The 25992-nt window shown below is 44.5% G+C and overlaps 2 protein-coding genes across 5 annotated transcripts in view; both read left to right on the top strand.

Annotated features, from left to right (window-relative positions):
- The window catches only part of SLC24A3 (solute carrier family 24 member 3), a 110638-nt gene extending 94935 nt beyond the window's left edge, over positions 1-15703 (top strand). For both annotated transcript variants that reach the window (XM_064709621.1, XM_064709620.1), the window contains exons 16-17: positions 5010-5075; positions 6002-15703. In XM_064709621.1, coding sequence (XP_064565691.1) covers positions 5010-5075; positions 6002-6151 — 216 coding nt within the window. In that variant the 3' untranslated portion in view covers positions 6152-15703. The remainder of the gene's footprint in view (positions 1-5009; positions 5076-6001) is intronic.
- Positions 15704-21089: 5386 nt separating this feature from the next.
- RIN2 (Ras and Rab interactor 2) overlaps positions 21090-25992 on the top strand; it is a 62856-nt gene continuing 57953 nt past the window's right edge. Inside the window, exons 1-2 of one of the 3 annotated variants that reach the window (XM_064709616.1) lie at positions 21090-21146; positions 22330-22539. The gene's annotated coding sequence lies outside the window, so the exon portion shown is untranslated. Of the gene's footprint in view, positions 21147-22329; positions 22540-23306; positions 23404-25992 lie in introns of those variants that run through there. The other 2 variants (XM_064709615.1, XM_064709617.1) reach the window with 2 other exon arrangements.

The raw sequence follows: 25992 nt of genomic DNA, 5'->3' as shown, positions 1-25992 counted from the left end.
TCCCTCTGGCCCTTGAGAGTCCTTTGACATTTTCACTCTCTCCTCTCTTCCAGCACTGAGTCCTGGACACGTTGCTGACTCTGTAATCCAGCAAGCATCCTTCCCCAGTGCACCTGGCATATGCAGAGTGGAAGGATTTTTCCTCCTTATTTTCTATCCAGTTGCTTTCCTCTGGAATATTTTTTTTTTGCATGTAAACCAGACATCATCCAGCAGTATTTCAGAGAACAGGAATTTTAGCCTAAGGATAAAGAGCCAGGTTGATTTGATCACATCAGCATTTGGGAGTATAATCATGTCAGTCCAGTTTGCTCCTTTTACCTGATAACTTAAAGTTTCAGCAAAATTTGACAATACATTAGAAGTCTGAGAGACCTGATATTCCATCCATGCAAGCAAGCAGCTTGAAACAGCAGAAATAATCATGCAATCATATTTACGCATCAGAGGATGCAGAGGGAAGCAAATGCTTGCAAAGCACAGATGGAGATGGGAAGCCTCACTGCTCTGCTCCTCGCTGACCAGTTGATTTTCACTGGTTGAATTCCAAGGCACTGTTTGTTAGGACAAAGCTGGCTCCTTGGCTTTGTGGCAGAGAGATTTTTGGGATAATTCTGCTCTAGTGGAGCAAAATCGTCCCTGCCAATCCTCCTACCATTACAGGAGTTCTCTCCAGTTACAGCTCCTGCATCTCCTGCATGATACTCTGAGTGGCCATGTGCAGCACTCGAGGTGTGTACCCTCTGCAAAATGAATTTTGTGATATGGAGCAAAACAGGGACACTTTCTTAGTAGTCTAAAAACAGGTTTAAGAAGGAAACTCCATTTAAACATGGAGCAATGCATCAATGTTTGAAGTTCCAGTTTGCTTAGACCGCTGTCTCATGGCAAGACCTCAGGAATGCTGGATTTAGACTGAATTTCCACTGCCAGGGAGAGACACTGAAGCAAAAGGATACCCAGACATACAGAAGACCTGCAGCTTTTTCAGCTGAGGGACTGGAAACAAAGCATAGCCCTTCTGAAATTCCTTACTGGGGTAATTTCTGTCATATTAAGCCCCTGAAGCAAAACCAGTGTGGGTTTTGGCAATGGCTCCTTGTTTTCCCTTAAGCAGCTGCCAGAAAAGAACTTAAGAATAGAATAACTTTTATATCCATTGTTTTTCCTCTGCTGTTTGGCTTCAGCCTTGGTTACCACAGCAGCATGGGAATGGCTGGAGCTGGTGGCAGCCTCTTTGCATTTGCTGCAGGAGCAGCAGGGAGGTGGCCCCCTATTGAAGTAGAGGGAGACGACTCATCTTCTTTGATCAGCATCTGACTCTGTTTATTGATTCAATCAGTTACTTTTTATAACTGTGTTAATTAAGTTCATGCATATTGCAAAACTCGAGTTCACAATAGGTCAGAGATAACACACTAACCCCTCCTTTTGTTTCTAATACTAAAATTTGTATTCTCAAAGCTTACTTTTACTTTCTCAAAACAGCTAAAGATAGAATATCTACTTGTTAGGAGAAAGCTGCCTAAGAACTCTAGTATACAAAGTTCTCAAAGCCTTCATGTTTGTCACTTTTACTTGTAATTAAAAACAACTTGAAAACTTCTACTGTTTACAGAAACAAACTGTGAGAATTTGCTCTTCACAGCTGCCTTCTAAGCCATTTCTGAAAAAATCTCCAACAGCCCCCCTCAAACTCTGACAGAGGAGGCTGTGAATGTGCAAACCTCCTGTGCATGATCAGCCAGAGCAGCATTTTCTGCCTTGCTTCAGCCCCTGCACACAAGCCAGTCCTCAAAGGGGAGTTTGGGAATACTGATTTTTCCTCCTTGCAGCATGAGGGAATGCTTCTTCTGCAGCTCCTTTTCTCTTGGGGAAGAGGCATTTCCTACTCTTAAATGAACAGGGGACTGGGCTTTTCCTTATGCAATTAAAAGGACTCCAGCTGAGACTCATTTTCCAGTCTTTGCCAAAACCTGAAATTATCTCCTCCCTTACTGTGAGTTTTGAATGTTTTGCTGCCCTTGTTTTCCCTGAACTTGCACATTTTCACATATCCCAAGGAAATGTATTCTGTTGCCTCTTGCAGGAAATGCCAGTCATCTCATGAGAGGGCTGCTTGACTATTTCTGCCCTAATTTGACAGATCAAGGACACATTTTTCCTAAGCTTCCGTTTCAAATTTCAGCATCTTCTGGGCCTCTGTGCTCATAATTAAAAGTCATGATAAGAAATGGGGTAGGCTGGTGATTACCATAGGATTAAATCTGCATTTCCAGAGTCAAATTCAGGAAAAGAAAGGGTTTGTCAGGAAGCTCATTTGGCTGAACTAGATACACATTACAGCTGGAATTTCTGGAAGAAAAAGTGCAACTGTTTGAATAAAAAAAAAAAATTCCTGGTGAGCTCAAAGTACTGGAGAAGGTGTGAAGGATTCCAGATGTTCTACTGAGGCTTAGGAGGTGATGTAGGTGTGGCACCTCCCTGCCATGGAGCAGGTAGAAAAGGGTTAGAAAAGGACAGAAACCACATATGAAAAGGGATATAAAACAAGAAGCAAATAGGAAATAACAGGAGGACAGCTAGAACAAGTGGTGCTCACACTGCCACATTTGCTTGGCCCACATAGGAACAGCATGATGTGTGTGGCTCTTACTGCTGTAAATAATTAGCATACATTTTCTGCTTTTGAATTACCCCTAATAATTCCATCTTTTATTCCCCTAAATGACCTCCAAGGAAGAGCCTTGCACGTAGTCTGAAGAAAGCAGCACCAAACATCTCTTTTTTGAAGCAGTGCCCTCAGCAAATTAGACACAGAGGCCTTTGGAATACTCTGCTGGTTTTATGGAGCATGAAGTTGTAACTGAGAAGCAGTGTTAAGGTTAAATTTTTGCACTTTAGGTTAAATTCAGACATTTTCCATGATAAAATAATTCCGTCTTCTTAATTTGCTTCTTTTTCCTCTAGATCCCTTTCCAATTGATACATTTTATACTGACAGTTTTTAAAAATATTTGCACTAGTCATACAAAATTCCTGACCAAAATCCAGACAGGAATTTATTGTAAAATATTATCCCTTTCCCAGCCAGCTGCTGTTCATTTGGCATATAGCAGGGAAGGCAGCTTTAAGTGTGTATTTTAGTTTCAGTACACAGAGTCAGTATAGGGCTTTTTAGAACTATATAATAATGGAAATGCAAGTTAACTGTTACATGTGGGCCATTTGAACTTTATAATAATGGAATGCAGGTTAACTGTTACATGTGGGTCATTTGAACTTCATAATAATAGAAATGCAGGTTGACTGTTACATGTGGGCCATTTGAACTTTATAATAATGGAATGCAGGTTGACTGTTACATGTGAGCCATTCTGGTGGGTGAAAGCAAGAGAGGAGTGGATGCACAGGAATGACTGAAGCCAAGCAGGCTGGTCCATCTCTGAAATTTACATTAGCAGTGGAACCATGATATTTTTCGTCTTCAGTTATGCAGACAGTCCCAAAATCAGTGTTCATGCCCTAAAACAATCCAAATACTCATTTCTTTGAGCAGTTTGATGAGGATATTGTATTTAAGATGTAATGGCCATAGGAATGTAATGGTCCTGCTGTCCATCCATACTCTTACAGCACAGTCATCCTAAAGAAATCCTCAAGCACCCTTCAGAAAAAAATTATCATCATGGTTGTAGCCTTTTTTATGGTGTCAGCAATCAGTAGGGAACTCAGCATGTGTAAAGGGAACAGCAATGCTCAGCATGGATTGGCTTAGAAGAACCCAAATCATTACTCTGGATTTAGGAGCAATAATGGGGTGAAAATGATTTCTTGGCTGTGGTACAAAATAATACAAGTGTATCTGTATTCCTGCAATCTTAAAATTGTAGTGCTGCTTGACATGTTAGTAATCCCCACTTCCTTGCAATTGGGATTCTTTATAATCTGACTAGAAGGATGGGAGCACTGAGAAGCCAACCTTTCCTAGAAGGATGTCCCCTCCACACAGTAGTTCCTGCAGAAGTGCCTTGAGAGACTCCTCTGAGTGCTGCCCTGATGATGCTGTCTGAGGTCATATAAAAATGCCCAAAGGATAATGATTAAGTTCCACAAGAGAAGGATGGGAAACCAAGGAGAAGTGTGATCCTAGCTGAGGAGCAGGATTGGAGAGATGGCTTTACTCCCTGTAGCTTCTTTTGTAACATTAGGTTTATGTCTCACAAAAATCACATTTTAACAAGTATTTGGACCTTAAAGATGCAGGTGAGTTCCTTAGGTTAGGCTCAAAGCCTCTAAAAGTGGCAGTTTAATGGCTTCCCAGCTTTGTGGACCTGCATCTCAGTTCTCTTGGGCAGTGACTGTAACTGGGGCTCTGCCTGAAGACAGCTTGCACCAGAGCCTGTGATGTGCCTGCACACAGCTCTGCAGGCAGTAAATTGCCTCCTTGTCTGATCTGCCTCAGTGCTAAATCATGTCCAGCCTATGTTAGTGTGCCATGATGCACTGATAGACAATTTTTCAGCACCTTAGGCTCTGGTTTTGAGGTTATTGACTTGTTCCCTTCACCAAGAGGAGTAAGGTTAGGGAAGAAATAAGGTGAGAGTGGGGAAGAAATCAGGCACTTGTGTGTGTCCTTGTTTATTTTCCCCCACTGTGAAGCATTAATTGGTGACTGAATGCAAAATTTCCTTTCCCCTGTTGGTTCTTACAGGACTCATATAGGAGTTAGAAAATGTCATGATATAATAGTACAAGGGATGGCAAAGCTCAGGTGTAAGTGGAACATTGAAATGTTGTCAGGTCCAAAGGACTTTCCTCTAATAACACTCCTTCTTTGGCAAAATAGGGAGTAGGCAAATTTATCTGCCATGTAATGGTCTGACTTGGCATTTACAGCTTGCAAGCCACTGTTGAGCAGCTCAGCAGTTTAGGATTGTGGAAATATAAGCAGAGAGGAATATTGTGTGAAATTGTGAGATGGTTTGATGAACTTCCTTCTTTTACAGATTCGGTTAAACAGCAGAGGACTTATATATTCTGTTGGTCTCCTGCTGGCATCAGTTTTTGTCACAGTATGTATATAGACTTTTGTTCTTCTTTTCCAAAAGAGGGATTTTTATAGACATTTTCCTCACCTGCTCCTTTCTCACCTCCAGCTGAAATAGTGGTTACAAAGTGTTGTTATGGGGTAGGGGTGCTCCCTGCTTGAAAAGCTTCCCAAGGCCTTGATTTGGCTGTTTGCAGGAGCTGTTGCTCCATGTGAGTTTTCCATGGGAGGAGCCGGGGAGAGCCATCAGGAATTTCTGTGGTAGAGCTGAAGCAGGTCCCTTGATGCATGATGAGATCCATTGTCCTGTGAGACAATCAGCCAAAATGCTGAGCAGGTTGCTTGGCCCTCTCTAGGATCCTTCTGAAATACAGCACAGGCCAGAAAAAACAGTGCTGACAGTGTTTCTGTTGAAATCAGTACTTGGTGTTCCCTGACCTTACCCAGAAATGATAGAAGAGGAATGATGTGACATCTTCCAAATCTTGAGGTGGGAGGGGCGTCCTGTGCAATGCACACCAACACAATTCCCATATACACAAGATGTTAATCTTTGCTGGGAACAAACTATGCTAAGTCAAGCAGTCTTAGACTGTGTGGCTCTAGATTGAGATGCAGAGGAGCACATGAAGCATTTTGAGTTTAAAAAAAATAAAGGAACCTGGCCTTTAAATACATTTCTGATTGACTTAAGTGGGATTGTTCTTGCCAAAATTAAATTCCCTGCAGAAACCTAAGGTGAGGTGATGCAAGTCAGGGTGGCCTTTGTGACTGCTGCTCTGATTCACTTGAGCTGTGGTTTTCTGCTCACTTGGTGCAGTCTGTGATTGCTTCCAACTAACCATCCCCAGTAAGGGGACAGCCCTCTTTTGGCTCCTGTAGCTGAGGAGGGGTTTTACCACTTTATTCCAAATGTTCCTGCTGTGGTGGCTTACTCTGTGTTTATTGTAGGTTTTTGGTGTCCACATGAACAAATGGAAACTGGATAAGAAGCTAGGGTGTGTGTGCCTTTCCCTTTACGGCATCTTCCTGTGTTTCTCCATCATGACAGAATTCAATGTTTTCACTTTTGTGAACTTGCCAATGTGCAGAGATCACTAACCCAGGTGGCAGACTGTCGGGAGGAGCTTCCTTTTTACCTGTGCAATACAAGCCACGGCTGGATTTCCTGGATGCAGTGCACCTCCAAGTCGTGACCTATATCCTGTTCACTGTTCATAGGACCCGTGGCCCCGTCTAGGTTTGCCCTCTCCCTGGCCCCCACAGCCTGGAACGATCCTTCATCCGTGTGAAGAGCTTTGTTCTCAACATCCATGTGATTTCCTTGCTCAGTTTTTGAACAGTGTGACTGAGACTCAAGATGAACTGGCTGCTAACTGGCGTTAAGCCTGTCAAAACTGGTCTGCTACAATTCCTTCTTTTTTTAAGTTATTTGATGGAAGACTAATTAATTTATGACTTAAGACTATTGCTACAATGCAGGAGAGGGTACGTCGTATGGAGGCTGACTTTCAAGGAGAATAATTTTTTTTTTTTGGTTGTGGGGAGTGTTTTTTGTTTGTTTTTAGCTTTTAGTTTTGGGTTTGCAGGGGTTTTTTGTTTGTTTGGGGGTGGGGGTGTTGCTTTTTTTCTTTTTTTTTTTTTTTACTTGCCAGAGATCAACGTCCTCTCTTGCATCTTCTCCTCCTGAGTGCTGGGTCTCCTGTAACAATCCAAAGGCCACAGGGCAGTGTAAAATGGAAATGCAATTCAAGGTACTCAGCATAAGAATGGATAAAAGAAGATTGTCAAGGAACAAAACTGATGACTTTTTACTATAAATAATTAACCTTGTACAGGTTTGTTAAAGAATGCAAGCTAAATGTGGATTCAAAGGGTAAACACTGCTACCATTTTACTATGAATGTTGGAGTTTTATTACTAGGGTGTTTGTTATTTCCAAGCAATAGTTTGATCTCCAGCCCAGAAGGGCTACCAAGGAGGTGTCCTGGTTTTTAATGGTCTGTACATGGAAATGGAAGTTCAGAACTTTCTCTGCTTCATCAGATTTCTTGTTTTGGGGGGGATTCAATAGTTCATGTCTTACTTGTTCTGAGAAGGACATAAGTACATGTGAAAACTTTTCTAAATGAGTTACAGACACTGGTTTCTTTAAGAGGAAAGAGGCATATTTTGCACAGACATAGTTACTGAAGTCATAATTTGCCATTCTTTAAAGAATACACTGGACCTGGCCAGATATTTTTCGTCTTAAGCAGCTGAACTTATCTGATAACAGATCATGTGGATTCATCACCTCTCCCTTTTGGGAGGGAGGAAGACACAGACAGAGATGGCACATTTTAAAATGTGGAATATCTTCAATGCAGACTCGCTCACAGATCTTAAGTTATTGTGAAAGTTTAGCTATTCCTTGTTCCAATATCCCTGCTAGATTTTGTATAATTCTGTATTAATATGCAGGCAGATTCCACCCCTGAGAAACACCATCACTGCTTCATTTGTATGTATTGATACTGTGCGTTCCTGCCACTGCGGCTCTTGTATTTACTTTGAGCACTGATCACTTCTGATCCTCCTGTATATGTTCTGCTATGAAATGTATTAAGAGACTACCAGCTAGGTGAATGTTTTTGTCTATGGTACAAACAGTGGCAAATAATAGTGAAGGTACAGCAAACCCTGCGTAACAGAAAGAAAGGAAAAAACCTGAAACACCAAACCCTAAACTATAGCAGGAAAAGAAAGCGCTCCAGTTTAAAAGAAAAAAGAAGAGAGCCACGTTGTGTTCACAGATGAAAAGCCAATTTTTTTTTTTTTTTTCATTTGCACTTTTGGAATTGATTTTTTCCGATCTGATTTTCTTTGGGCAAAATGTTGTAAATGAAAATATTTACACCCTGTGGTTTCCCTTCAGCTGAGCAGCTGGTTTTCTTTGTTTGTTACACCAAACACGGGGAGGCACTGGCAGCTCTTGCACTGTGTGTGGCAGTGAAGTCCTGTGGAAAAAACCATGTCCCACTGGGAACAGCATGTGCTGGTGGATCCCTGGCAAGAAGAAGAAGAAGAAAAGGTCCAGGGACAGACAGCAGAGAGAGTGAATGGCATGCCTGCATTGCCAGTTTTCATCCTGGAAAGCAATTGTGTTGCTGCTTGTTGAGCTCTGCAGCTGAGGTTTGAGCAGCCTTCTCATACCTGTGCCCACAGGACATCCCCTTGTGTTAGCAAGCCCACTGTACCTTCCTGTTGTTGAGTTTTTGTTTCTTTTGTTGTTGTTGTTAATGAGATGAATAATAATAATAGCAACCACTAAAATGCCTAAAATACTTCTGTAAGTCAAATGATGTTTGCAACGATGTGGCACACGTGTCACTAAAGCCACCCCACAAACACGCAGCTTCACTTCATAGCGAGTTGCTCCTAAGCAGAGTGTGTCCTTGCTGATAAGGGGAAGGAATAAAAGAAGTTTCATATCAGGGCCTATTATTTCTTCTATTTTGAATATTTATACTGCTGCTCCAATGGAGCCAGTTGGATCTATTTCTGCGAAATAGCCATTACCTATCCCATGGCACAAAAACTACACGTGTATTTCTTAGGAACTTTTCCTACTGGTGTGCGTTAAATACTGTAGCAATTGTAGTTTTGTGTTGTGTGTAAAACCTGAAATACCTTGCTTTGATACTTGTGTGTGTTGCCAGAATGTTCTGCAAGCAGCTTGTTCTAAGCAAGAGCAAAAGGTACTTTGAACTGCCGTTACCTGTGCCGTAGATGGCTCGATAAGCACGTCCTAAAGCGATGCTTTCTGATAGATGTGCTGATGATTTGCAGCAAAGTTATCAGGTCCAGGCCTGCATTGGAACAGAGCAGACCAACTGAGTGTGCCAGGAGGGAGAACACCTCTCATTCTTGTTAGCTCAGTCACAGCCTGTGTAGAGGAGCAAAAAACCGGCAGTTTTTGGCATCCTTCCTGTACGCTGCCTCCAAAAGTGGCATGGACAGTTCTCTTCCAATGCAGGGCATACTCAGAGCTTTCCTGGGCCTTGCAGAGGACTGAGTCTCCCAGGAGCTCTCTCCTCCCAGGGGGTTCTCTCTGCCCTCCCGAGGTCAGGCTCTGGAGGACAGCCAGTGCCTGGCTGGGTGTCCCCGTGGGAGGCTCTGCTTTGCCCATGGCCGCGAGCAGGGCTCAGGAGCCAGCCAGGCTGGCACAGCCACTGGGGCTGCAAAGAGGGAGCTGGGGGGCTCTGAGGCTCAGGGCTGGGGGCTGCAGGGAGCCACCAGGGAAGCTGGGTTGTGTTGGGCATTTTGAGCATGACTGTGATTCATTTGCGGTTTTCATCTTCTGAAAGCAAGGGTCACCTTCGCGTCCGAGGCTGCTCTGGTTCTTGGACCAGGCAACTGTTTTTGTTTCCATTCCTTGCAATTTCAGATGATCTTCAGTGAGTATTTCAAAGGGAGATTAAAGAGCCTTTTTCTCCGTGGAGAGGCTTCACTGCAGTTCTTACTTTGACTTAAATATGTGACCCTTGGCTGGCTTCAGATCTGCTTGACATGGATGGCCTTCCTTTGACAGTGGTTCAAAGGCAGAATGACAGGACAGGGTATGATAAGAGATGGTCTTAAGACATGTTGGGAAAACTGCTTTTGTCCCTACCAAAGGTGAACTTTTTACTTGCCTTTCTCCCCCATTTTTTTTTAAATTTTAATTTGCATGTGCTGCGCTTTTTAATAGACTTTTTATGTGATAGGAACACCAATATGAAATGTGTGCATGGGAGATTTTAATTTGCATAATTTGTTGGTTTTGCTGTGATGTCACTTGCATGCTTGGTTTCCAGATCTCTGTCCTCAGCTGTGCCACTGAAATCAATTGATTAACTTTGGATTTGTGATGGTGGTGCTTGTGGAGAACAAGGTGCAGGACTGGGCTTTTTTCTTGACAAAACAAATCGGGTAGAACAGCAGTCATGTTTTAGAAAAAACAACATTCAAGGCAGGTGGAGTAACCTGAAGGTAACTTTTAATACCCTGCTGTCAGAACAGGGATTTTTATGTCTTTTCCAATTGATACTTGTGAGATAAAATGTACATTCAGTATTGTTGAATAACTTTTTGGAAAACCATAGCTTTCTGCTGACTGACAAATATTTCTTATATTAAGATTTTTGGAAACACTAAACCTTTCAATTAAAGTTCACAGAGATGCAATAGTGTGAGGTTTGTCACTTTCAAAGTTACACCACTGGAGCTTTAAACTTGTTTAAAAATATATTTTAAAAATCAATCTCAGTGGACCATGCTTACCTGAATTTAATTCTGCCTTGTGCTTTCAAAGTTTTGCTTGATCAGCAGCCACTGCAAGTTAGTCTAAAAGAGACTTAAATCCTGGTAAAAATGTCCCTTTTAGACTGGTACAACTTTAACTGGATCAGTTTAAAGCCATGGTTTTAAGGAAAGCAGTGGAAGTTTGAATATTTGAAAGACCTCAGATTCAGATTTAAGGATCTGCAGAATCTGAGTGTGCTGAATGGATGTACCCAGCAGAATGCAGGGCTTAGTTTCAGGAAGGGATTGTTCAGTATTCAGGGACTTGAGTGAAATCTGACCTTTGTGAAATCAGGGGCAGAACCCCTGTGAGTGTTGTAGGGTCAGTGTTGTGTTTGTAGCAGAGTCCTGGAAGAGATGAGGGCACTGCATATTTTTGGGTGAGTGGACTTTTTATTTTCTTACCTGAATAGATAAATGACTATTAATTAATAAGACCAAGCACCTTTAAGGCAATTTACATAAATACTCTGTTACCACTTAGTGGCCTCAAATCTGAAGCACAGTTCCAAAAAGCATTAACTTCTGCCCAAACTGCTTGCGCTTGTCTGGCTGAATCTGCAGAATCAAGCTCTGGTGAGGATTTGATCCCTGCCTTTTGGAGAAGTTCATTTTATTCTGGTAAAGCAATAGGGTAAGGAATGGAAGTCTGTTTAGTTGTGCCCTGGGGATCTAAATTGGCTATGAAATTGATTATTTGCTGGCCTGAAACAGTCTGACATCTAGGCCAAGTTATCCAAGTTTGGGTAGAAGCACCTAATTTCAGGAAGGCTTCCAAAAAAAGCAGATTGTTTTAAGCAACACATTTTTATATGTATTTATGTAGCAAAAATTATTTTATTGTGGTGTTTTTAGATAGGTTTCTGTTTTTCTAATAGACTTGCAGAACAAGTTTGAAACCCCCCACACCAGAAGAACCTGACAGAAATCTTGTCAGTGTAATCTATCTCTGCCAGGTAGGATTTGAATGGTGCTAAAAGTCAACGTGATAATTTTACAGCAGCAATTCAGCACAACATTTTTACTGCCAGCTGAGGAAAACCACAGCACTGCATGCCTGCCCCTGTGAGGATGTTTGTAGCTGGTTACAGCTTCTCTCCAGTGCTGAGCATTTGTCACTGAGGTTTTCCATTGGTGTGCCCAAAGTCTCTCCCAGGGGCAGATATATCCCTGTACACCCAGCAGCCACCCACTTTGCCATCTTATTTTATCTTGCTCCTTGTGTTGCCAGGATTCAGAATTTTGCTTCCACTTTCTCATAAGCTGTATCCCTCTGGCCCACGTGCTGCTTTTTGTAACACAGAATTAATGCTCTGGGCGTGCACAAACAGTGTGCAGGTTTTGATCCAGTAAGCTGATGGAAGAAAATGCAAGGAGATCCTTGCTTGGCACACCAGCCTGTGAGCACCTGGCTCCAAACAGCACAAATTGCCTGCCTGGAAAGTGCCTGGAATGTTCCACTGGGATAATCAGGCACTGCACAGGACATGGGAACACTTCTCACGTGTTTTCAGAGACTCCCTCAAGGGAATTTTGCACCCTGAGCAAAGACATGCATTATACAGTAAATATAATTGATCTAATTAAGGGATTTTAGATCTGACCTGGGCCTTTTACACTTTTATGAAACCAGATTATACTATGGGAGTTTTACTGAGGGACTTGGTCACAAGTTTATATAATTCATTGTCAGGTTTTTAGTGGTTTTTTTAAAAATATATGGACATAGATTTGTATTCAAGCAAAATATAATATTTATACATATATATACACTTTACCTAGTAAAGTATATGTGTGAACTGTTGTTAAATTGAAGCCCTGTGGTAACCAGCTCTTTCTGCATAGGAATAAATTCTTACCATGGTAAGTGCTAAGATACTATAGGTGTATGAGTATTTAAGACAGTCTTACACATGCCTATTTATAAACTCAAGCAAAGTTTTTATTTGTTTTAGCAAGGTATTGTGAGTGGTGCATGGCAGATGCCATGCATCTGTGTAATACATCTGTGTACATTGAGTAATATTTCTAATTATTGTTAGTCATTTGAAATTCCAGTTCTATTGCTGAATATAAAGTCAGCTTTGGGAGAGAAAAAAAGAGCATATGTGAGACATTGAGGAGGTCAGAAAGTTCTGTGCTGCAGTATTTGTGCATTTTATTTATTTATTTATCAAACACAGAGTGCTGAGCCCCTGCTTCAAGAAAACATTTCCACATGCTGGCAGGAGATTTAGGAACCTAATTTTGGTCCCTTCCTAAAGCCAATGCCAGGTTTCCCTGGGTCAGGGGCCAAGCAGACTGAGCTATTTAAAGTATCATTCTGTCCTTTTAAGTGGCCACAAAAAAAGGGGTGAGACCTTCTCACATGATTCTTCTAACTTTTATTAGTAGAGAAGCTGAGAAATGCTGAGAGATCCAAAGATGCTTCTGCAGGTGATGTAGAAATATGTAAATAGTAAATACTCCTTGCACTTTTAATACTTTTAATATCACTGTCACGAGGTACCATTTGCAATAACCAAAATCCACATTTCATAAGTTACCCACAATAAATTTTTTTTTTTTTGAGGGTTTTTTGTTCCCCCTTTCTTATTAAGGAATTACTCTTCCTTTGACTTGTTTTCCCTCAGTTCTTTTTCAGCAGTAAGCGATTGGCTCTGGTTAAACGTGAAGATCCCCCTAGACCAGGTGTCATGTGCCAGCTAATGCTTGGGGGAAGCTGGCATTTATTGTCCCAGCTTTATGGCAGGGCTGTCCCCATTTACAGCAGGCAAGGACCTCCCACCTCGAAATCCTGCAGTAAAAATGGTCCCACCACTCACAAACTCAGCTCTCCCCTCTTTCCACCACACTGCTTTGGTTTCAGGGCTTCAGCAGATCTCCAGTGTAGGGAATCTGTCACATCATCACTATCAGGGGGGATACAGTAGGGCTTCCTGGGGGAACACACAACAGCAACAATGGAGTCCTTTTACAGATGTAAAAGGACTTTACAGTGTATTCAAGGGGACTTTATTTTGCCATCTTTTGAAGATATGAGGCAATTTGAGATCAGGAAAGAAAAAAAAAAGGAAGATAAAGCCTGATTGTACAAAGTACAGCCCTCAATCTTTCATGAAGATTTGTAATAATGGTCAAGTTTTACATAGAATGAGCTCCCATATTCTGTCAAGCATAGAGCTCAGCTGAGTTTTTCATCCTTGGTTCTCAGAAACAATCTTTTCTTCTCATGTTTCTCACTGCAGTCAGGACCTCTGAGCATAACATGCATTTCTGTATCACGGAACTGCCTTGTAAAATTGCTTATAGGTGAAGTGAGCAAGCACAGAGATTGAACCACAGCAGGTTTTTGAAAGAAGCCAAAGCAAGCGTGTTTGTGTAGTAATTTCATTCTGAATTCTTTTTAATGGATGCCAGGAGCATAGGACACACTGGGAATCTGTAATCATGCAGCACCAGTGGAGAGCAAGTGCAGGCAAAAATAGTATGGCATCACAAAAATTTGTCTGTAATTCAGTTTCACAGGGATCACATTTACCTGAAGATTTTTCTGGATGCTACTTGATCTTTGCAACCCTTGGTCTTTGTTCAGGACAGGTGAGAAGTACTCTGTCCCTTTCTGAGAGAGAAAGGAGAGAGATGCCTAACCCAGTATGTCCAACTCTTACCCTGGCTGCATGGATGTGCCACAGTCTGTGCACCTGAGAGTTCTCTGTTGTGAAGATTTAGGGATAAATTTTAGTTAGCATTTCCTTGAGGAGCAGTGTGATTGACATCACTGTCCCCCCTTATAAAGCTGAGAATCCCTACTATGCAGGCAGTATTGTGTGAGGTTACTGATGGAATGTTACCTTCATCCTTGCATCCAGTCTTTGCTTTCAAGACTGAAACACTACTCGGAAGATGTTTGTAACAGTTTGGGGGATTTGTTTTTTGTTTGGGTTTTTTAAAAATTTTTTTGCTGTCTGTCAAAGTCCTGTGCAATATGAAGCCTCCTGGCAAGGTCTGGCAGTGTGGTTTGGGTGTTCCTCTTGCTGGTGCATTCATCAGAGCCCCAGCCAGTGGGACATGTGGGAGGGTGGGAGTGCCACTTCTCCTGGGTGTGTGACAAGTGGAAGGGGCACTTCTGCCGAGCACTCAGCACAGGCCTGGCACTGGGAGTTGAGACTCAGGTAAATCAGGATTCCAGAGAACAAAAAGGTGAGCAGACAGACTTGTTAACCCTCTAATATGCTGTGCAGCTTTTAGCCCCTTCCAGTGTTTTTTCCAAGCCAAACCCAAAGTGATGTGTGTGCATGGGTGCCAAGCCAAAGGCAGCCAAGCTCAGCAGCCACAGTCAGCCTGGCATCACCAAGGCCTGTGGGGACAGCCCCAGGGCCAGCTCTCCATCCTGGGCAGGGGGGAGGATGATGTTTAAATCATTTCAGGGCCCAGCAGTCAGCTGTTCAAGATCTGATAATTTCACAGAGCTATAATTGAAAATTTGGGTTTATTCTGAAGTTTGTTGCTGAAGTCTTAGGCTGCTGAATGTGATCGCTGCTGTGGCTTGTTCTAAACCAGAGGGCTGAGAGTGTGCCAGTCCCTGAATCGTGGGCATGGAGAGGTCTCTGCTTTGTGATACAGTCACAGCATCCAAGCTGCAGGGAGCACAGCAATAAAAGTGACTGATAGGAGCACTTTCTGTTTGTCTGGGGATCAAATGACACTGTCTGGGTCCCTTATCTCTGGGCAATTCTGTGATGCTTCTAATCATAAGGAAGAAAATGCAGGAAAATGGAACTGAGTGCAAATGTACATATAATGTATGTTCATTTACAACCAGCAGAAAGCAAAACAAGCAGTGGTTTCTAGTAATATAATTCTACTCAAAATAGCTTTCTATTAAGTCAGCTTGAAAGTGTTAAAATGGTGGAGCCACAGACAAAACATTTGTTACCTTTTGAAATTAGTTGCAATGGTTTTGTCATACTTGTACAAGTGTTATAAGGTCAGCCTTTCTGTATGTTTTACAACTTAATCTAGAGTAGTCTTCTATACATAGCTGTTCCACTTGCCTGTGTAAGTTACAAATCTAACAGAAATGAAAGCATGCATTTTTCTCTGTTTGCTGGTAACCTATGAAATTAGAAACTTGTATTTCTGTGTTTTTAATGTGTTATACTATAAACAAAATTCACAGCACTATTGTCTATGGAATATCAAAAAGTTTTATCAGAATGAATTACTTTAAATGTTTTGTCAATTGATTTAATAATGTGTCAGACATCTACACTAAGACAATATAACGTTTATCAATAAAAATATCCTCTCTTTGTACTAACTTAACATTTCAGGGTGTGCTTGGACATAGGACTAGAGCACCCCTTTGGGTTCCAATCCCAATGATTTGTTAATTTTTGGCTTAATTTTGAGAGTACTTCATACCCCTTGTTTGACCTGAGCACTGGATTAGGGAGTGAAGGAAGAAGAAAAGAGCTTTTATAATTGTATTACCTGTGCCACTGAATGTGTGTTTGCTGTAAAGGTGTGTGCCCCACAGCAGCTCCTTTAGAAGTCATCCAGTACATGCTTCAGCTAAATTCAGTTTCATCATTTCCTGAGGAATCCAAATCAAATCCTGAAGGAAAGGTTGGAGATCCTGGCATGTAACTGGGTCTGGCTGCCTCACCTCAACCACCTTTACTTGTGTCTGTGTAACATCTGCTGACAAAAGGATCTGGGCCTTCTGAAGTGCACTCCATGTCTCCAAGAAGCAGTGCTGTGTCTCAGGCAGGTTATTTGCACATCCACAGCTCCTTGCAGGTGCAGAAGAACCCTGCAATGCAGGAAAGGCACATGTGCTGATCCTACACTCCACGAGTGCAGGGGTGAGGTGCAGCTTTTGCTGTTAATGCAGAAAATGGCTTTGATCGGTGCCAGCCCAGCAGTTGTCTTGAAAATATTTTCCATTGGTGTGATTGTTTGATTTCCATCTCTGTGTGCTTGCAACCCAAAGCATATGTTGGAATCCATACAGATGCTCCATCTCTCTAAGTATTTCCCCATGACTGGTTTTCTGGTTCAAGGATAATCTTGTTTCTTGTCACAATTTGGTGAACTCCAGTTGCCTGTTGGTCTCTGAAGATGCTCTCACTCCCTGCCCTGTGCCATGGTGATATGACAAATGTGCATCTTTTTTGATTCTGCCTTGCACGCTTCACTTCAGAAAATTTTTATGTAGCTTACAGCCTGGAAAGTTAGAAATTGTTTTCAGAGATCAGGCAAGTGTATAAATTTCTAACTGCTTCCATTAAAATTAGGAAAATCAGAGTGTGAAGGCAAGCCATCATTGCTTTCAATGGAGTAGATATGGATGAACATGTATTCATATTCATGTATTCCCTTTGCTTCTTTAGAAGCTGTTCCTGTCTTGCCTTTACAGTTATTCTTCAACCATCACAAACCCTGACTAAGCAAAGATGTGAATTCTTAGTGCAGAACAACAAAAAACAAAAATAAAGAAGCATCAGAGCAAAAGTACAAACCGGTTAAAAGAAAACTAATCTTCCTCTCCCAGTGACTACCTTAAATATGCAAAACTAGAGCACAAATCTGGGGGTTTTCCCCCTTTGGAGCTCACCTCTAGCTTGCTTTACAGAGGCTTGACTTGTGTCTTTGCCACCCCAGCAGTTATTTGCTTTGAAATAATACTTGCAGAGGTAAGAGATCTGTTCTCTGTAAATTGCAGATAAAAATCTCTCTCCAGGCTCTGCCCACTTGATTTTGACCTGTTTATTCCAGCAGAAAGAGTGTGTGCGTGCTGGGCAGGCCGTGGGGCTGCTTGGCACCCCAAAGCAATGGGGTTTTACACTGCAGGAAGGCTGGGGCATTTCCATACAGCCCTGTGCACACCTCCCAGCTCCAGGTGAGACTTCCTACCTACCTGAGGCTTCTCCCCACTTTGCACAGGCATGCCAGGACATGGACATCCTAGACAAGCCAACCACACCCTGGAAAAGAAGGGCTTTAGCTGTTAGAGCTTTTAGTGCCAAAATCAGATTGTTCTGCTGCTTGAAGCTGGGCAGCCTGCGGGTTGCTGCTGGGCTGCACAGCTCCTGGAAGTGCAGCTGGAAGCGCAGCTCCCAGTCCCTGCTGCTGGAGATGGATGCACAGGGGTGCTCCCAGCACACTGTGCTGGCTGGGAAGCTGAAGCACAGGAAACATGGCCATGCCTTGGGGAGAGCAGTGTGGAGACACTGGGACTTGGGGTGAGCTGCAGGTATGTTGGGTTTGTGTGGTTTCCCTCCCTGCTCAGCCCTCTGGGCACAGCTGAGCTCCTGCCCACTTCCCGTCCAGCTGCCTCCAGCAGGCTGCAGCATTCAGAGAGGAGGAGGAGGAGGAGGGTGATCTTCAGCCTCAGACTGCGGGGAACAAACAGCACTCTCTTCACAGTGCCAAGCAAGTCACTAGAGAAGAGTAGCACAGAATGAACAAAAACAATTGAGTGCCACAGCCTGGAGAGAGCAGGTGCAGTGAAACTACTTCAAACCGTGCACACTAGAAGATTTTACAAGTGAGCATTTTAAAAACAACCAGGGAAAAGAAAAAGTGGCATAATCAATATATCAGCTGCAATGCAAATGTCTCAAACAAGTAACATTTTAAAAAGAGAACTCTGCTTTGTGTGTGAACTTAAATCAACACTTGTCCTGCTTGAAATCCTTTTGTGCTGACTGCAGGGAGAGCTTGGATTTTAGGAGTGTATTTTCTAATGTTGCAGAGCAATGCCATCTAGGGCATAGAGCCTTACAGTTACCAACAGGAATGCTATCCATCCTTAGTGACAGAGCTTCCTGGATTGAATCTTTATAACTGGTTCATCACATCTGCATTAGGCCTGTTGAAATTTGCTCTTTTTCAATATCTGTTTCCAGTTTTCTGGACTATGCTCAGTTGTCAGATCTTGTCTCAACTGGAACATAATGAATTTCTGGATATACCTTATTTCCTCCTTAAATCCTCTTGTTAGCTTTCATCTGTGCAGCTCAGCAGGGATTACTGATGGTCTCTCTAATCTTCAGCTACTCGAGGAATCCACCATGGCTGTGATTAGAGCCACAGTACACTTGGGCAGCAGATTAAAATATTAAACCTAACAGGCCAGATCTTGTCATCCTTACTCAAAGCTTTTCACTGTGTTGCTGAGGCTCTCCTGTTCAAACCTAGCTGCCTCTAGAGTGCTGAACACAGCCCAAGAACTGGCCTGTCCTCACTCCAGGCTGATGCAGCTCTCTCCAGGCTGAAGGTGAAATGCCAAATACCAGGTAACAGTCTGCTGGGTTTTGTCAAGTAATGATTAATCAACTTGGACTCATGGGTAGTACATTTTAGGTACTATCTCTTCTTCTTGCTTCCTGCCATTTGAATTCATGCTGCTTGGCCTTTCTAGGGAATGGTAGCGATGTTTAGTGGCACTTTAGACAAATACTTTTAGACAAACAAGACAAATGTTTGTCTCTGCAATGGGTTTTGTTCTGTATACAGAAATTTGCTCCCCATTATAGAAAAGCAAGTGCTTTAGCTCACAAACCAGTCTCAGGACATTCTTCAAACTCCCAAGGCTGCACACCAGGTTCTAGACCAGCCAGCTTCTGCCTGCATCTGTGAGAGTTACATTTGCAGCTGATTGTCCTCAAGTTACTGGTTGGGTATGACTTTGTTGTTTTTACAAGCAGCTCCAAACCAAAGGCAAAATCCTTGGCTACAATTTGAAAGCATACTGGGAAATGTTAGTATTTTCGCTAATAAACACAAGAGCTTTTAATGTAGCTGCAGGAATTCTTTCCCCTCCCCTGGAATAGTGGCATTCCTGTTGCCATCTGAGCATAGAGGAGGCCTGATTCTCCTCCAGGTTCATAGTGGTCTGGTGTGGCTGCCAAGGTAATAAAGCAAATGCCTGCTGCTGCCTTGGAACAGCATTGTCTGTGGGCACTCCAAGTCTGGGGAAGGATTAAATATTAACAGTATTAATTAAGAAGCATAAAGTACATTAGTAATTAAATTTTTGTAGGGTCTAGTTAAACAGTGCACTGTCAAAGCATGATGCTGAAGTGACAAATAATTGGTTCATCACAGTTCTCCCTAATGATCTATTGTCCCATAAATTGGTATGGTGTATGGCACTCCTTGCTGTAACTGGAGATCTAGAGCACAGATGACTTTATTTAGAAAACAATTTTAAAGCCAGGCTAAAACCACTCTCTTTTTCCTTCTTCAGAGTAAAGATAAAAGGATGAATCACAACCATTACTTTCCTGCAAGTTAAGACAGCTGTGAGAGAAATACTGGAAATGTCAGCCTGGTTTTTTTGAAGGTGATGAGAGCATGCTGGTTTTTGCCAGGACTCCATCCACCACAGTGAAGGCACAGCTGGTTTACTCAGTAGCTGGTACTTCCAAATCCAAACTTGGATCAGCTCAAGTTGCTGTGCTTCAGTGGTGGGTCAGAGACAGAATCAGGGATGCTGAACTGGGGTGCACTGAGGAAGTCCTTACCCAAACACAGGTCCTACCACTGCTTCTCTCCTACCCACTCTGTGCCACCCAAAAAACAGATACATGTTCATCAGTGGGATCAGAATATGGCTCAGATCATTCCCAAGTTCCTGAAGATTATTCACAGCCAGTGTCTGGCAGTCATCATCTCCCTTGACAGAAGGCTCATCCTTGCTGCCATGTTACTTTGGTTTGGATTATAGAGAAAGGAATGGCTTTTGGCAGATACACAGCTGCAGTGAGCTTTCACTGGCAACTGGAGCCTCTTTATTGCACCTCCCTTCTTGCTCCCTGAGCTGGTGAGGTTGCTGGTGAGGACATGGATCAGATGCCATGGCCCTCACCTCTTCCTTTCACAGTGCTCAGAGATGTGTGTGGTGTTTCTGTGCTGCTCTGACTGTGCAGGGGCTTTCTGAGAAATTTGGGCTTATCCTGCACACCTTCTTTGGGAACTGAGATGTCCAAGTGTTTGCACATCCCTGCATAAGTAAACATTGTGTTTGAATACTGTTGTCAAAAAAAATCTTGAAATTAAAAGAGGGAAAGTAAAAAGTAAGTGCTGCTGAGCTGGAAACACAGTTATGCAGCTTTTCCACTTTTTCATTTCCTGGCTGGTCAGGAAGTGTAGCTGTTGGCAGCTCTGTCATCGGAGCCCCACCATGGGGATCTGTATTGATGTGAGGGAGTGTTGGAAAGCTGTTGGCCAGATCTACCTTCATGGGACAAGGCTGAGAGAAGGGGAGGAGGTGGAACAAGGAGAGATTCTGCCTCACTGTACATTGTGGGCCAACAGAACAGAGCACATAACAACTCAAGGTCCCAATACTAGCATAGCTACAAAATCTAGGCTTGCAGAAAAACTAGTTGGCTCAGTTCTGTGGGGTTTTGTTCCCTTGTTGGTTAGTGGGGTTTTTTGGTGGCTTATTTTCTTTGTATGTGTGTAATTATGTTCCCTTTGATATATTCACAGCGTATGAAAAAGGAATCAGGAAAACTAAACAGAACATCTCAGTCTGTTTTGCTCCTAAGCAGTTTTTGCTGTGCCTGCTTCATGTAGTTTGATTTTCATCTCTCTCCTTTCTTGCTATAAGGAACAGCTGAGTGCAAATCAGAACAAGCAATCCAGCTTGAAGCTGAAAGTATAATACACATAATGCTGCCAAGGGCCAGATTTGGAATGCACTGAAGTAATAACTATCACATGCTGTAAAATGAAGCACACATCATGTTTTCAGGTGAGAAAAGGTCACTCTGAAGTCATTGGTGGACATGAGCTGGTTGTGGAGGCTGGGGTGGATGCACCTCCATGGCTGGGGGATGGCACAGCTGTTCCTGTGGTTTCAGCTCACAGGAGAGAGATCCCAGCAACTGCTGTCTTTTCCTGGGCTGTGGTTTCTCTTCTCACTCCCACAGAGCTCACAGCAGTGTGACAGGCATCTAGGGCAGGAGCCAGAGCAAGAGGAAAGTGTCTGGTGCAGGAATCTTGGCTGCTATGAGAGAAACTAGCCAAAGGAATTAACAGTTTCTGCTCCTTGTTGCAGCTGCCACCGTGTAGCAATAGATAAGCAAGTCTGTGTTCTGTCCCTGTGGCATCTTCTCAGGACACTGGAGAGCCATCCTGGTAACACACTTTTCCTTTGAATTTGGGACATGGTTTTTACAGCTGAAGTACATACTGCCCTGGCCCAGTCAACCCCAAATTCTATGGGAAAGCTTCCCTCACCGCTCCATGGTTTATGACACAGCAGAGCAGCAGCTTGGGGAAGGCTGATGCCAGTCTTGTCCAGACTAGTCAGGTGCTCAGGGCCATCCCACCTTAAATCCTTCTGCCTACAAATTGGTCTCTGACCCACACTCGTATGATGGGAAATACAGCCCAGCTGTTCAGGGCTTGGAAAAATAAAAAAAATAAAAAAAACAAACCCTGCTGTTCTGCAGGCTTTCTGTATGCATAGGAAACCATGCCAAGCCCATCTCACAGCTGGATTGAGGGGAGGGGTCTCAGGCATAAATAAGAAACACAAGCCATGAAACTTCACACTAAATCTCAGATTCATCAAAGGCAGAGGCATTTCCAGTGAATTTTTCCAGGCCTTAGAGCTCAGTTCTGCTCCAGTTTGGTGGGGCTGGCTATGCCCTAACTTGCCTCTTGTTTACTGCATTTTCTGCTCTCATTTTCTGTGGCTGGCAGCTCACCTCAAATGTTTGGTGGGGAGAGGGGAGCAGCAGTGTCTCCCCTTCTCTCTGTAGAAGGGTAGCCAAAGGCTCTGATGGCTCTACCAACAAAGTTACACTTCATTTCAGTGTTCCAGGCTCCTGAATAAACACCAGCAGCTCCCATTGGACTGAAAAGCCAGTCACAATATAGTTTGTAATAAGTGCATTTTAATGTCCCAGTTCTGTGTGGTATTCATGCAGGTGGAGCCTTTGCCAGTGACCTTGCAGAAGTCACCACTGCTGTAAATGGTCAGCTGTAAATTGCATGGAGGCTGCAGCAACCGGAGCTGCTCAGGGGGCCAACAACGACCTGAAGATAAATGGGAGCTTTCACGGAAGTCATGGATCAACATAAAAATCACCCTCTTGGACATGAGACAGCATTCCTTTGTCCTGCCTCCTCAAAACTAGGTAAGCATCTACCTTTCATTTTAATGGTCTCGATTCTGGAATTGTTTACACCCCCTTTAAGCAGATTTTGCCACTGTGGTGTGTCTAAGAATGTGTATGAACTTGTTTGTAACCAGGCTTGATGCAGCAGCTGCTCCTCACTGTGGTCACTGGCATTCTTAATGGGCACTGCTGGCAGCTGCCAGAATGGAAGGGAAATGTTGCTCTCATTGTTTTGTTTTTGAGATAACTTGCACTGAAACGCAGCCTGGAACGAGCTGTGGAAAATACACAGCCTAATAGCATCGAGGCTGCGAATGATCTTAACCAGTCTCTTCAGTCCAAATCGGAGAACTGCGCCCATCGCACGGGTCCTGGTGACTTGGAGACATCTGAGGCCATCCTGCCCCACAAGCTCCGTGCCCGGGTTGTCCCCGGTGCCCTGAGGGGCTGTGCCTGGAGCATCCCCGGTGCCCTGAGGGGCTCTGCCCACCCGGCTCCGTGCCCGGGCTGTCCCCGGTGCCCTGAGTGGCTCTGCTCTTCCGTGCCCGGGCTGTCCCCGGTACCCTGAGTGGCTCTACCCGCCCGGCTCCGTGCCCGGGCTGTCCCCGGTGCCCTGAGGGGCTGTGCCTGGAGCATTCCCGGTGGCCTGAGGAGCACTGCCCGGCTCCGTGCCTGGGCTGTCCCGGTGCCCTGAGGGCTCTGTCCGGCCCGGCGGGGGCGGAGCGCCTTGCGGGAGCGGCGCATGCGCAGGGGCCGGGCCCGGGGCGGCGGAGCGGCGGCGCAGAGCCGGCCCATCCCCGCGCCTCCGCCCGGCCCGGCCGGCCGGGGCGGCTCCGACTGCGCTGCCGCCGACGCGCGGGAGGCGAGGTGAGGCGAACCGAGGTAAGGAAAGGACGCCGGGACGTGCGGGGTTCGCGGCCGTCTGTGCTGTTCGCGGGTCCCGATCGAAACCACCTCCGCGAAAGCGCCGCGGGAGCGGGAGGGCCGGGCCCCGCCGAGCGCCGGCAGCCGCGGGTGCCGCGGGGCAGCGTTGTCCTCGCCTTGCTCTCACCAGGCTCTGCCCCTTTCCCAGCCAAGGGCGGCCGGGTCGGGCCGGTCCCGGGGCTGGGCACCTTGCTGGTGTTTGTCCCGCCACCTCCCTGTCCCCTCGGGTGTCCCGGGCTCGGTGCGATCCCGCGGTGCGGTCCCGGCCCTGGCAGCGCCCGCCGTGGGCAGGAGTCCGGCCCCTGCTGCACGAGGAGTCCTCAGTGCGGGCATCTGAAACGTGGGCTCCTGAAACGCAGGAATGCGGTGTGTGTTTGCCTGCGTCCTCCTCTGAGGTGTTCCCTTGTAAATATTGCGTCAAAAGTTTGTTTTAGGTCGCGCAGGTGTGGTTTGGTAGGAGCAGAAAAGCAGACGGTGTGTTATCCTCTGTGAGCTCGTCTTCCCATCTTTTCAGGCTGCTCTCCTCTCATTTGTTTTATTTGCTGATTTCCCGAAGTGTAACTCTTCGTGGTATTTCATGAATGATTCCTATTAAATAAGGAAGGTCTTTATGTGCCTTTGCCAGCCCAGCTGTGTTGATGAGGAGTGAGCAGAGCAGAATTTCCACCAGGTATTTCCATGACAGCAGATGCCCCAGGGGATGAGCAGGACAGTGCTGGCTGGAGCCCTTTCTCTCTCCCTTTCTCAGAGGATAGCTTGGGGTTACAGGTGAGGAACTGGTTGGGTGAGTGGAGTTCTGGTACCTGAAGAGGTGTGTGCTTGCTAGGCGAGGGCTGGAGGGCTCATTGGGCAGTGCTTGGAGAGGCAGGGGTTCCACAGCCATGACTTTGCTGCTCTACAGCAGCTCTGTGTTCAATTCAGCCGTGTCTGCACCGGTTCCATGAGTAAGTCTGTGTTTTGCTGTGGTAAAAGTATGCCAGTATAGCCATGCAACCAAGCCCTTGGCTTTCCTCAGGCTAGATCTATATTAAGGTTCATTAGCTTCAGATCTGTTTAGCTCCAAAAATACCAGTTTATTCCTTGGGGCTTGGCTATTTAATTGGATCAGCAAGAGGAAGTGGAATGAGGCTGTGCTGGTCAGGGGTCTGTTGGCTGCCGTTGCTGCTGGCACAGCTGGATGCAGTGCTTTGGGGGGCTCTTGTGAGTGAGCTGTGGTGGATCACTCTCTCACCCTGTTGCACTCCCAGCCAGCTCATTTTCTCTCACTGCACCTCTAGGAAAGTAGTTCTGGTGTCTGTGTGAAGCTCTGCTCCAGTGTCCCCTCCTCCTCCCAGCCTTGCTGAGGCATTTGGTGAGTAGTGGGCAGCTGGACAGGTGTTCTGCTGTGTGGCTGACAGGACCAGGAGGGGTGGCTCCTGTTGCTCTTGCTGTAGAAGAAGACTGGCTCTTCTACTTAACCATTTTTGAGTTGTTTTTAAAGTTAATTCAAGCAGTGGCTGCTGAGAGACTGAATGATCAGTAGGGTGACTGAATTTTTTTTCAGAAGGAACCTGCTGCCTTGAAAAGAACAGCACTGTTACTATAGCAATTAAAGAGCTGCTGTTATTTATGAGAATAATGTGGGGTGATTCATCTCCCATCAGTAGGGGATTGATGGAGTGCTGTATCAAGTAGATATGGACTCAGGTCTTAACATCTCACTAAATCACAGCCACAGATTGTTTCTAGGATCACTAAGAGACTCTGTATCAGGAGGAGAAAGGAGATAAACAGCAAAATCGTGCTCTTACCTTGCAGACATGGTGACTTCAAACATCGGTGGAGCAGCTCACAGAAAACTGTTCTGTGGTCGAATGTATTGCAGGCTCCGTGGTTGTGTAGCTCCTGCCTGTGGCTGTAATAAATATTTGGCATACCACAGAGATCTCAAGAGTAAGAGGTTTAAGAGTAAGGGAGTAAGAGGCTTTACCTGTCTCTAATGTGCAACTGGAGATTTCTCAAGATGTGTCTCAAAAAAACTGTCTAATATTCCTCAGTGAGGAGTTGCTGTGGAGACAATGCTGGGCAGGGTCAAGCATGCCAGTTACCTTTTTTTTGTTTGAGTCACCATCCAGTCAGTAATGCCTGTCAGGAGAGGGGTTGGAAGTGTGGCTGAATATTCAGTACCCTGTGTTACACTGAATCCCTGTTTAGCAAAACACAGAGCTGTTTTAGTATGAATTGGATGGATATGAGGCTCTAGTTTTTTAGTACTTCAGAACACTGTAAATAAATTCCTCCTGACACATTAAATGCTACCTCAGTACACTTAATGCAATGCAGTTGTCCTGTGTCTTCTCATGGAGCAGCTTCAAAAGAGATCACGGATGCTTCTCACCATTTATGGTGCTTGTGATGCAGAGTAGGGCTACACTTCACATTACTGGTACCACCTGCAGTCAGCCAGTGCTGAGGTGCTCTGGTTCACCTTACCATGAGTTTTCAGGAGTCCTGAGCATTGGCAGCTGGAGCAGGACAAGGAGGAAGGGCTGTCAGGGACATGGAATT

The sequence above is a fragment of the Zonotrichia leucophrys genome, chromosome 3 (assembly GCF_028769735.1).
Source record: "Zonotrichia leucophrys gambelii isolate GWCS_2022_RI chromosome 3, RI_Zleu_2.0, whole genome shotgun sequence".
Classification (NCBI taxonomy): domain Eukaryota; kingdom Metazoa; phylum Chordata; class Aves; order Passeriformes; family Passerellidae; genus Zonotrichia; species Zonotrichia leucophrys.
The sequence above is the reverse complement of the archived record's forward strand: the minus strand, read 5'-3'. Positions and strand labels throughout refer to the sequence as shown.